The 12,964-nt window shown below is 45.9% G+C and overlaps 1 protein-coding gene across 4 annotated transcripts in view; it reads left to right on the top strand.

The window, feature by feature from the left end:
- Positions 1-12,964, top strand: part of ACVR1 (activin A receptor type 1) — a 103,134-nt gene that overhangs the window by 60,191 nt on the left and 29,979 nt on the right. For all 4 annotated transcript variants that reach the window (XM_050969259.1, XM_050969260.1, XM_050969258.1 and 1 more), the window contains one exon: positions 11,354-11,453. In XM_050969259.1, the coding sequence (XP_050825216.1) occupies positions 11,354-11,453 (100 nt within the window). The remainder of the gene's footprint in view (positions 1-11,353; positions 11,454-12,964) is intronic.

Below are 12,964 nucleotides of genomic sequence, written 5' to 3' on the forward strand. Positions count from 1 at the left end.
GGCATTTCTATATCTGCATAAGTCCCTCGTGTGTATGTATACAGTTATAGTGGGATAAAAGAGCTTTGGCTGGAATAGCATATTTTGCTCAGTGAACTGGTACAAGCACTTTTTTGCTGGTATAATTTGCATCTATGCCAGGAGGGTTCGCTAGTGGAGCAATAACAAAAAACCTTTGTAGTGTAGATGTGATGTAACAGGAGAGTAGCTCAGGTTACCTTACAAGAGTGTTGTACATTTTAGCTTCACCATGAAAAGGGCAAATATGCCTTTGTGTCCATGATGTATAACTGTCTTGAAAAGTAGTTGAGTGGGATGTTTTTAATGGCTCTACAATCATATTTGTTTAGGAATTTCACATCTTGTTTTCCCTACATTTGCTGAAGAATTTCTGGATAACTGGAGAATGAGATTTTTGACTCGAAGAGGCTGAAATATGAGTAAATGCGAGGGAGGGGGGACTTTTTGGTAAGCAGGTTAACCGTAATCCTACTTTACTTTTTGTATTTATTTTTTGTTAACATTTACTCAGTCTCCTCTTAAACAAGAAACACCTCACTTGGAAAGTTCTTGCCCTTTAAATATTCAAATGACACCAACACCGTGAAGCCCGAGAGAGTCCCCGCAACTGGGAAGACAAAATTTGATACCTGAAACTTCTAAAGATAAATACAAAGAAGAATCATCACTTTTTTCTGATTTTTTTAAAATCTTAGCCTTTTTATGTGTGTCACAGGGAAGCAAGCAAACTGTAACTTTTCCTCTGTGTTGTCATTACAACCTGACTGTTAAGAGCTATAGAAAGGTTTAAAGAGTGACTTGAGAGAGGAAGTGTTGACTGAAAACCACTAGGATATTAAGATTAACATGTAGTTCAACCTAGTATTTCCTTTCTGTGTTTTGGGAGACCTACTCTGTTTGTCTTTTCTCTCCTGGACTGGCAGAAGATGGGAACTTGGATTTTGCAGGTGGAGAGAAATAGGTTGGTGGTTGTATACTTTTTTAAGGTGTCCCCATCGCCAAGTAACAGAGCATTGCTGACTGCTTCAAGAATTTCTACCCACTTCTCTTTGCCTGAAAGTTGGTGGATGCCATGCAAGCCTAGTTGTGAGGACTTGTTAAAGCAAAGATGCTTGGAAACAGTCAAGTGATAAAATCCCTATTCAGGGAGCCATGAAGTGATGCCTGCATTTAAACAAATGGGAGATTATAAAGTGAGATGCTTCTAAAACTTGTTTTTGTGGATTGGTGCGGTGTTGATGGACTCGGAAACCTGACCCTCAGGAAAGTTGTTTTATCATTTTTCCTAGGTTTATGAGGTGACCACCAAGTGGCACCATTGTCAAGAGGATACCTTGATTAGGAGGAGGAGCAGGTTAGAACCCGAAGAACCAGTCCTGCCTCTTTTTACTGTCCGGCATCCCTACCTTGTCTCTACCCTGCAGCACAGAAACCAAGTTAGGAGTAGGTAGCAAAAATCTGGAGGGCATCCTAGTACAGTAGAGAATCTGGCTATATCTCAGACTGGCTCAGTGTTAAGCCTGAGACTGGTGGAAGATGTGAGACTTCCAGCTGAGGGGGTGCAGCTCATCTGGAGCTTGTTGAGAGGAGGAGCTAAACTTGCCTCTGTCCTGTAGCTTGAAATACTCAAGACGAAGTTAATAAAGTTTGCCTGGCTGTAGAACAGGTGTGGCATAAGCAGTGGAAACTTCCTCATAGTGCTGTGCTTCAGCTCTGCCCTGTAAGAACCACATCTAGTGGCCATTCTTCCTACTTGTTCTGTCTTCTCCCCCCTGCCCCCACCTGAGTCATCTAGTGCCTCTTGAAAATGTTCAAGTAAGGGAAGGTCAAATCAGCCAGCAAACAAGAATACATCAAAGCTTTCTTTTTAAAAGAAGTGAAGTGACGTTACTCACTTTAAAAGCAACTTGCAATTTAAACATTACATGGTACCCTGAGAATGAAACTTCATGTATGCAGTGCATCCAATGTGACTCCACTGAGTTTTGATTATGTACAAAAGTGTTAGTTCCTTGTCACAGCTGAGTGTTCATCCCAACTATAATTCTTTCCTTTTTCATGTTCCAGATTTAAGCACTCAGAGGAGAAAAATCTTGGGTTTTGTAATACATTAGATTTGTTTATATTTAGGATTAGTTCCCACAGTGTAGCAAATATTTATTGCACTAAGCTTCCTGAATGAAGAAAGCTGTCCTCCTTAAAATGTTTTTACAGTTGCTGCAGATAGCATTTTGCTTCATTCCAGAATGAGTGGGGGCTGGGCGGGGGGAGAGGGGAAGAAGGGAGAAGTTAGTTCACATTTTGAATAAAGGGCCCTGTTTGTTTTACAGACAATCTTGTCATTCTCAGATTATCTTCTGAGCATATTACTTAAAATCTTGTTGGGTGAAATGAGGCTTCAGAGATTTCTGGTTGAAACCTGAAAGCACAATTTGTTTTATAATCCTTGTTCTAATATTTCATAAAAATCTTCCTCCTCTGTTTTCTCCTCCAAGAAAAATAGAAGTTCGATAATGTCAACCTTTCCACTTGATCATATATTTTTTTTTAACTGGATTTGGAATATACTACTATCTATTTTTGTATTTTAACAGAGTAGTAGGATTTTAACAATATACTGGAATCTTCCTTATTCATTATTTTTAAGTTTACAGTTTAAACTTTTTTTAGTCACGTCCCACTTTTTTACTGAAAAATTTATCTTTAAGATAAAGATTCGTCACTTAAACAGTTGACAGTATTGTTTCCTTCTCTTCTATTCCCTCACCCCCCCCCCCCCCAAAAAAAAATTAGTTCAGGTAGCATTCCCTATAGTTAAGGTTGCCAACAGCTTTCCATTATCCAACACCCATCTTCAGTTGTCAAAATTAAATGGTTTGGGCTGAATTTCTGTGGTGGTTTTCTGCTTGAGGCTGAATTTTTGGGTTGAAGTTCGAAATAAAAGGGTTCAGCCATTTTTGCGAATGAGAAAAGAGTTTTGCCCATGCTTTTAAAACCAAAACCATTTTGTTGAAAAGGTCCAGCTTGGAGCAAGGACTTACAATTTGGCAAAGAGATGAATGATCCTGATGTCAGGAACATGTCTTTTGCTATCTTCATGGAAATTTGGCCAAATTTTAAGATGCTAAAAAATCTGGTTGGGCATGTCCAGTAGAGATTTGTTTAGACCTGGGCAGCTGAACTCACTGAAGACTTCATCTGGGCTGCTCATGTGTAATCCCTTGTGCCAGTCAGACTACTCGTCATCCCCACAGTGTGACTGTGTTCTCCAGCCCAGAGCTGAGGGCATGGCTACACTGGAGAGTTGCAGCGCTGGTGATGGGGTTACAGCGCTGCAACTCACTCTGTGTCCACACTTGCAAAGCGCGGCCAGCGCTGCAACTCTCTGGTTGCAGAGCTGGCTGTACACCTGGTCTGCCTGGGGTGTAGCGATTGCAGCGCTGGTCATCAAGTGTGGACACCAAAAGCGCTTTTATTGGCCTCCAGGGTATTAGGAGATATCCCAGCATACCTTTTAAGCCACTCTGCTCATTGTTTCACACTCCACTGCCCTGGGCTCAAGTGACCTGCCTTTAAATGCCCTGGGAATTTTAAAAATCCCCTTCCTGTTTGCTCAGCCAGGTGTGGAGTGCAATCAATCAATTAATCAGTGACCATGCCTCCACGCCCCAAATGAGCCCCAGCATGGAACACTTCAGAGCTGCAGGACCTCATCAGTGTTTGGGGTGAGGAAGCTGTGCAATCACAGCTGCGCTCCAGCCGTAGAAATTATGATACCTATGGGCAGATATCAAAGTCCTTGCTGCTAAGGGGCCATGAACGGGACGCGTTGCAGTGCAGGGTAAAAGTAAAGGAGCTGCGGAGTGCCTATTGCAAAGCCCGTGAGGGAAATCGCCGCTCAGGAGCTGCCCCCACGACCTGCCGTTTTTACAAGGAGCTGGATGCCATACTTGGGTGTGACCCCACTGCCAATCCTAGGAGCACGATGGAGAGTTCAGAGCCGGGGGAAGTGGGGAGGGTGTAGAGGAAGCCGAGAGTGAGGCTACTGGGGTGGGGGAGACACCCCGGAGTCCCAGGAGGCATGCAGCCAGGAGCTCTTCTCAAGCCAGGAGGAGGCTAGCCAGTCGCAGCAGTTGGAACTTGTTGGTGAAGAAGAAGCAGAGGAGCGTGTTCCCGGTAAGCAGATTTTATTTTTAGGATGGCAATGTTTTGGGAGAGGAGGGTGGGGGTTATGGCTGCCTGCATGCATGCCTAAATGTGGAATAGCCCATTGATTTGGTCTATCAGGTCTCTGTAATCGGCCTTGGTAATCTCTTCAAAAGTTGCAGCCAGAGCGTGGGCAATGTGCTTGCACAAGTTTATAGGGAGAGCCACCGTGGTCCTTGTCCTTGTCCCGGTCAGGCTAACTCGTCCACGCCACTGTGCCGCGAGGGGTGGGGGGACCATTGCAGCACACAGCCCAGGGCATTGCTGCATAGGGCCCAGGGCAGAATCCACATTGCTGTAGAAGACCCTCCCTCTCTTCCCAGGTAACACGCAGCAGTGATATATCTGGCAGTAGAAAATCCTGTTGAAAATGTAGGGATAGTGTGTTCAGTTTAGATCCCTGCTCTCTGCTTTCCCCAGTGCAGGTCCCCAAGTACTGCTCTCTACTTTCCCCAATGCACAGAAACCCCAGTGAGCCCTCAGGCAGTTCCCCTTCCCAGGTGAAGTTGCGGCAGAAACACTCACCCCATTGCTCGCCATGCCTTCGCTGCCGTGGCCTCTCTGTGCTATGTTTGGTATGTGTAAATGATGCTACAAATAGTCTACAAACTCCTTCACTGTGATGATAAACAGTGTAGCCTCTGTATTAAATGTTTCTATTTCTGTTCTTTTAAGTGTCCTTGAATACTCCAGCCCTATCACTGCCTGCACGAAGACTACAGAACTTTAGGAAAAATCCTAGAAAATCAAAAGAAGATTTGATCTAAGCAGTTATGAATCAGTACGCCAGAGACAGTAAGAGGCTGCAGGACTGGAGAGAGAAAATGCATGAGTGGAGGCAAACACAAAGCAGGAGAAAGGAGTTGGCTACCAAGAAAAGCACAAAGGAGCTGATAAGCCTCCTGGCTCGCCAAACGAACTGTATGCAGTCTCTTGTAGCCATGCAGGCAGATCAGTGCCGTGGTAACCCCCACCCCTCCCAAAGCTCTCTCCCTTGTTCCCCAGTGTTTGCACAAAACACCTTTCTCCAGCAGCCTGGTTCTTACCACCACCAGCTGCCCCCAACACCTGTACGTTCACCTCCCAGCCCTGAGAACTACAACCCTCACCCTATGCACTCAACCCCCATCACTATGCAGCATATTAATCCTAAAGTGCAGCAGGCATTGAACAGCAATCCAAGCAGGACATATTCAAACCTCTGAATGTACAGTCCACCACCCTACCCCCCTGCCCTTTTATGTACTGTATTTTGAATAAATGATTTCTTGGCTTTTAAAACATTTTTTATTATTGCAGAAAGTGAGAAATACAGTACCCCAAGGGAAAAACGGGCACTGCAAAGGCACCAAACATTACTGTTGGCTTTCAGCCTCAAATTGCTCCCTTAAGGCATCCCTAATCCTTGAAGCCCTTTGCTAGGCTTCTCTAGTAGCCCTGCTCTCTGGCTGTGCAAATTCAGCCTCTAGGTGTTGAACCTCGGAGGTCCATTCCTCACTGAATGTTTCACCCTTCCCTTCACAAATATTATGGAGGGTACAGCACGCACATATAACAGCGGAGATGCTGCTTTCCCCCAAATCTAGCTTCCCGTAGAGACACCTCCAGTGTGCCTTTAAACGGCCAAAAGCACACTCCACAGTCATTCTGCACCGGCTCAGCTTGTAGTTGAACCGGTCCTTGCTCCTGTCAAGCTTCCCTGTATACGGTTTCATGAGCCATGGCATTAAGGGGTAAGCGGGGTCTCCAAGGATCACAATGGGCATTTCGACGTCCCCTACTGTGATCTTGCGGTCTGGGAAAAAAGTCCCGGCCCTCAGCTTCCTGAACAGGGCACTGTTCCGAAAGATGCGTGCATCATGCACCTTTCCAGGCCATCCTGAGTAAATGTCAGTGAAACGCCCACGGTGATCCACAAGCGTTTGGAGAACCACAGAGAAATACCCCTTGCGATTAATGTACTCGGATGCCAGGTGGGGTGGTGCCAGAATAGGAATATGCGTCCTATCTATTGCCCCTCCACAGTTAGGGAAACCCATTTGTGCAAAGCCATCCAGAATGTCCTGCATGTTCCCCAGAGTCACGGTTCTTCTTAGCAGGGTGCGATTAATGGCCATGCAAACTTGCATCAACACTATTCCAACGGTCGACTTTCCCACTCCAAACTGGTTCGCCACCGATCGGTAGCTGTCTAGAGTTGCCAGCTTCCAGATTGCAATAGCCACCTGCTTCTCCACTGGCAGGGCAGCTCTCAATCTCGTGTCAGGGCAGCTCTCAATCTCGTGTCCCTGCTCCGCAGGGTAGGGGCGAACTCAGCACACAGTCCCATGAAAGTGGCTTTTCTCATCCGAAAGTTCTGCAACCACTGCTCGTCATCCCAGGCTGGCAGGACGATGTGATCCCACCACTCAGTGCTGGTTTCCCGAGCCCAAAGGCGGCGTTCCACGGTGCTGAGCACGTCCATTACTGCCACAAGCAATTTAGTGTCTTGTGCGTCAGGCGAATCAATATCATTGTCTGACTCCTCACTGTCACTTTGGAGCTGAAGGAATAGCTCCACCACCAAACGTGATGTGCTGGCAACATTCATCAGCAAGGTCCTCAGCAGCTCGGGCTCCATTTGTAACAGAAATCGCGCTGCAGACTCACAATGGCGCCAAACTGCTTGGAATGTGTAGCAAAGCACCACGGGGCGTTGGAACAGGAAGCGGAAAGACCCGCACCCTTCCGTCCGCTTCCCACAAGCCACAGCGCCAAAATGGGACGAGGTGCTCTGTGGGATAGCTGCCCACAGTGCACCACTCCCAACAGCGCTGCAAATGTGGCCACACTGCAGCGCTGGTAGCTGCAAATGTGGCCACACTGCAGCGCTGGCCCTACACAGCTCTACGAACACAGCTGTAACTCCCAGCGCTGCACAAATGTAAGTGTAGCCATACCCTGAGCCAGGACTCTTCCTGCAATTATTTCACCTGGCTTTAGGGGACTGATGTGCTGCTGTAATCAGGAACTGAGAGCAGAGACACTCTCCCATGCTCTCAGCAGCCCGCAGCACACACCCCTCACTGCACAGGCAGCATGGAGAAGGAAGCAGAGAGGGGAAAGAGATGCGAGATGTAGAGACAGGGTCAGAAGCTGGTATGGGAGACAGATAGGAGCAAATGGAGGTAGAGGGCAGTGAGGTGGGAGATAGGAACCGGGTGGGGAAAAGGATAGGACTTGTGGAGGGGGAGGGAATAAGGGCCAGAAAGCTCTCTAAACTAGAGAACTTTCCCCAACAGAACCTAGAGTGAAATCTGTTGTTCCCGAGTCTCCGTATTTGTTTGTTTGTTCCACAAATAGGTGTGAAATCCATTGGCTGAGTATTTCCATCCCCCTCTAATGGCAGGTCCACACAGAAGGTAGTAATCTCCTATTGCTACCAATTATCAGTTAGCTCATGTGGTAGAACTGTGGATCAGCCGAGCCCAACTTTGTACTTGTCCCATATGGGAGTCTGGCTCCACATGATCAAATTAATTTTGTTACATTTAGATTTTTTTTATGGATGTAATTTCCTACATTAAAAGAATGTTAAGGTTGAGAAGTCAAGCACTTCAAAAGTTAGGAAATGCTAGACTGAAGGTTGCCCTGTGTAGCTTTTATTCAGCCTCCTTGTGTGTATTAGGTTTGGCAGAATTCAGTTTTTAATAATTTAAACTGATAATATTGGTGTTCATTTTAAAGCATTAACATTGTCGTCGTTGTAGGCAGTTATGGGGGGGGGTATCAGACAATTATTTGATAGGTGTTGAGATTCAAAAAGTTAAAGCTTTATAAAATGCTGAAGCACAGATCATATAATTTTTGACATGTGATATTGACAAGTAAATAATCCTTGGATCAAAAATCATACCTATCTTTACTATTCACTTGCTAGTCCATTTACAGAGCCTAAATCAAAAGTCTAAATTTCTGGATTTTGACTCCAATGCATTTTTCTTTCTTTGCCTATTTGTAAATTTCTGCTCCTATTGGTTTTTTTTTTTTTTAATGTGCGTTTTAAAGTAAACATGTACTGACACTGATTAATCTAATCTAGCGGTTCTCAAACGTCATTGCACCATGATCCCCTCCTGACAACAAATTACCCAGTCCCAGGCGGGGGGACCGAAGATTGAGTCTGCCCGAGCCCCACTGCCCCAGGCAGGGGGTGTAGGACAGGGGGAAAAGCCAAAGCCCAAGTGCCCCCAGGCCCCAGGCCCCAGCAAGTATAACACCAGCCCTGGCCACCCCATTAAAATGAGTTTGCGACCCACTTTGGGGGCAGTTTTGAGAACTGCTCATCTAATCCTTCTAACCCTAATTATTATTGTCTTTTAATAACCTGATCACATCATAGGCACAGACTCCATGGGTGCTCTGGGGCTGGAGCACCCACGTGGAAAAAATGGTGGGTGCTGATCAGGAAAAATGGTGGGTGCTGATCAGGGTTCCCTCTACATTTTTACATCCAGTGTGGAATGAATTTTGTTAAGTGCACCAATATGAAGGTGCTGTGTGGGGGTGGGGCCAAGAGGTTCGGACTGTGGAAGGGGGCTTGGGCTAGGGCAGAGGGTTGGGCTGCGGGGTGGTGGTGGTGGTGCGGGCTCGGGTGGGGTTGAGGATGAGGGGTTCAGGGTGTGGGAAGTGGCTCAGGGCTGTGGCAGAGGGTCGGGGTGCTGGGCTCAGGTGGGGCTGGGGATGAGGAATTCAGGGTTGGGGTGTGGGCTCTGGGGTGGGGCTGGGGATGAAAGGTTTGGGGTGCAGGCTGCCCCTGGGCTGTGGTGGGGAGAGGAACCCCCCGCGCTCCTAGCCCTCTCTCTCCCTACCAGCTTAGGGCTGTGGGAGAGTCACCTCTCTCCAGCTGCAGCAGCTCTGGTGCAGCTGGGCCGCAGCAGGGGCTCCTCTCCCCCGGCCACAGCAGGTTGGAGGTGGGTCTGTGCTGGGGCCGGCAGGGAGCCTCTCCCCCAGCCGGGGCAGGTTGGTGCTTGAGGAGAGGCATCTCTCTCCACCGCAGCCTTGAGCCCCTGCATGGGACTTATAGGCAGCTGCATGGGACTTATAGGCAGCTCCATGGCCACGCAGCTTAGAGGGAACTTAAGTGCTGAGCATCCACTAACAGCCCTCCCATCAGCTTCCTCCAGGGGCCCCGCAGATCAGCATCTTCTCTCTCCCTCCCTGTGTCTCCCACTTGCTATGATCAGCTGTTTCACGGCATTCAGGAGGATCTGGGGAGAAGAGAGGAGGAGCGATGATGTGGAGTGCTCGGGGGAGGGAGCAGAACTGGGTAGGAAGAGATGGGATGGGGCCTGTGGGGGAGGGGATAGAGGGGGCAGAGCCTACACCCCCAGCACTTTGGAAAGTCAGCACCTGTGGATCACATGCTGTTTTCTAGACTTATTCTGTCCATTGTGTATGTTTTACATACATAAATAGTGGTGTGGCAGATGGGCTAGTAATAGGTTTTGAGCATGTGAGCTTATGTTGACAACAAAAAGTGCAGCCACTCCCCTGAATCCTATCCCTGGTGCCTTTTTTTTCTTTTTTCTTTTTAAAGCTGACATTCAGAGTCTCATTTTGGAATGGTCAAGTGCTGCCACCCTGTGGAATACTCACAGGTTTTCAATAACAGATCTTGGGTTTTAATATGCAAGAACAGCTCTGGTGCTTTCTTTGACCCCTGTGGAGCAAGGTAGTTAAGCACATGCTTAAATTCAATTTAAAATTATTAGGCCTTCAACATGTGTAAGTGCTCTGTTGAATAGGAATGGTTTTGTTGAACTGGCACCTTTGTGCTTGAGTTTGACTTACCTACTCTCACAAGTTGTACATTTCTAACTATACCCCATAGTTCAAGTGGTGCAGCCCACCTAGCGTGAACTCATTTATACTAGAAGAAAGGTACTTATCCTGGAATAGCTTATTCCCATACTGGTATAATTGCATCTACACTAAGAGGGGTTTTACTGGTGTGTAACTATTTCAACAAAAAAATTTTAAACGAGTACAAACTCTGAATGTGGACCACATCTTGAACAAGTGGAAGAAAAGTAACTTCTACAGCAGGCGCATATTTTCCTCTTTCAGGTTTTTAATTTTTTATTGACATTTAATCTCTCTTTAGTTTTGACTGGTAAATGTAAAACATTTAAGTTATTAAGATCGCTTTTTAAAATGTAAGATTCCCTTTACAGATTCTTAAACCAATAAATATTTCTTTTATATGGTGATGTATCAACTATTAGTTATGGGTAAACTCTTGTGTCTGTGATTAGCAAGGCCACATTTACAGCAATGTGCAATTCTGGTAACCTTTTATGAAAAGAATATGCTTGTACTGCAATTTGAAAAGGTAAAACAAAAGATTATGTAGATTTTAAAAGGTAAACACTACATTTTTACTTTCTCATAATCATGTAGGGAGTTGAAGGGTCTTAAATTTGGAAAGCTCAAAGAAATGAAGCCTCTGTGCTTTGGAAGGATATCCTCCTGTGAGGCATAGAAAGTTTTAACAAAGGGAGTAACGCAGAGATAAGGTCATTTGAGATGGTGAGGGGGCACAAGCTGAGCAAAGGAAGGGCAGAGTGTTAAAATAATTTAGGTAGAATTTGATTACAGAGTAGCCAGCATTCAGCAAACAAACTCCCAAGGGCAGTACTAGGAGCAGTAAATGTCAATCACTTTTTCATTGCAAAACATGTTTGGAGGAAAATGGTGTTGTGGCAGGTACAATTGCTAATTAAAAAGTTGGAACAGATTTGAGGCCTCTTTTTTTCTCTTGCATTGTCTGAAGAAAACTTCTGACAGTGGGTTGCAATAGAAAATGACTCTGTATATAAAACTTGTATCTCCCTTTTCCCCACCCTCTATTTATGGCTTGTGGTCTAAGACTGTAAACTCCTCAGGGCAGGGCTCTGCCTGTCTGCACCATGTCTAGCACAATGTGGTCCTGATGCCAATCAGGTTTTGGGGAGCTACCTTAATAATCCTTAAGATGAACATTGTGTGAACAAGTGGGAACATGTACATTTTATGTATTTGGATAAAAAGTCCACATACTCTGTTTCTCAAATGTTTCCTCTCCCTTTCTCCCCCTTTTCAATAGGACTTATTGGACCATTCCTGTACATCTGGAAGTGGCTCTGGTCTTCCTTTCTTGGTACAAAGAACAGTGGCTCGTCAGATTACACTCTTAGAGTGTGTAGGTTAGTAAAACTCTTGTTTGTATATCTAATATCAAGTCCTGGTATCAGTTGAGGTTAGGGAGACCAGATAGCAAGTGTGAAAAATTGGGATGGGAGTGGGGGGTAATTGGAGCTTTTTCTTACAATAGGCACCTAATATTGGGACTGTCTCTATAAAATCGGGACATCTGGTCACCCTACTTGAGGTTGAGCTCTGACTTCCATTTGAACAGTCTTTCTCTTCTCAGTACTCAACATGTTTTCAGATAACTTCTATTAAGTGGAGTTCTCCATGCTTTTGCCTGTGAATGGAATTTTTTGGGGAAAGTTTGCTGAAAAATGCGTTCACCTTTTGCATAGTGTGTGTCCTCTGTGCTCCAACATCTGCATAGCTCTGTCAGCTAAAGCTAGGAAGGAGAAAGTCAAAAATAGCTTTCAAAGTGATCAGCAAAACAAGCCAAATAAGCTAGAATTGAAGATGTTTCAATCCATTTTAAAAATATGAATATATGGGGTTTGAAAGTGTCTACATGTGAAGCAGAATACTGCTAACTCTGGGGGTGTTTAGTTTTAAACTTTTTTACAGTTATCTGAATTATAGTTAAGGGGTAAAAATACATTGCATGAGAATGTAGCTAATTATAGTGTACCCAGGTGCACTATTACAGGAATTATGTAGATTTTCTTTAGACTCATAGTCCCTTCTCGCCATAGAGTCTATCTAGTCCAGAGGTGGGCGAACTACAGCCTGTGGGACCATTCTGCCCAGCCGTTGAGCTCCCTGCCAGGGACGCTAGCCCCAGGCCCCTTCCCTGCAGCCTCAGCTTGCTGTACTGCCAGCACTCTGGGCTGCGAGAGCTGCCGGATATAGTGTATTAAATTGCCCCTCGTAGGAATGTGCTACTTATGGAGCACCAGGACTGGCAGCCATAAGTAGTATGTCCTAAGTAGCACATTTCTAGGGGGAGCAATTTAATACATTACACCAAGATAGGGAAGGTTTGTGCCTCCCCAACAGCCTGGCTCCTGCTCCCTCCCATGTCCCGCCCCCTGACTGCCCCCCTCATAACTCCTGGCCCATAAACCCTCCCTGTTCCCTACTGCCCCACCCTTGATAGGCATGGGAGTCTCAGGGGGCCTATCCAACCACCTCTGTTCCCTGACTACCCCCCCCAGCCCCTTATCCAGACTCCCTGCCCCCTTACCATGCTCCTCAGAGCACCAGGACTGGCAGCCATAAGTAGTACACCATAAGTAACACTTTCCTACAGGGAGCAATTTAATACACTACACCCGCCCTCCATACAGTTTCGGAATCCTGATGTGTGGCCCTCGGGCCAAAAAGTTTGCCTACTCCTGATCTAGTCTGATCTCCTGCATATTGCAGGCCACAGAACTTCACCCACCTACTTGGGTAACAGTTAGTTACCTCTGACTGAGTAACTGAAGTTACTGAAGTCCTCAAATCATGATTTAAAGACTTAAAGTTACAGAGAATCCACCATTTACACTAGCTTAAACCTGCAAATGAC

This window comes from Gopherus flavomarginatus, chromosome 10 (assembly GCF_025201925.1).
Source record: "Gopherus flavomarginatus isolate rGopFla2 chromosome 10, rGopFla2.mat.asm, whole genome shotgun sequence".
Classification (NCBI taxonomy): Eukaryota; Metazoa; Chordata; order Testudines; family Testudinidae; genus Gopherus; species Gopherus flavomarginatus.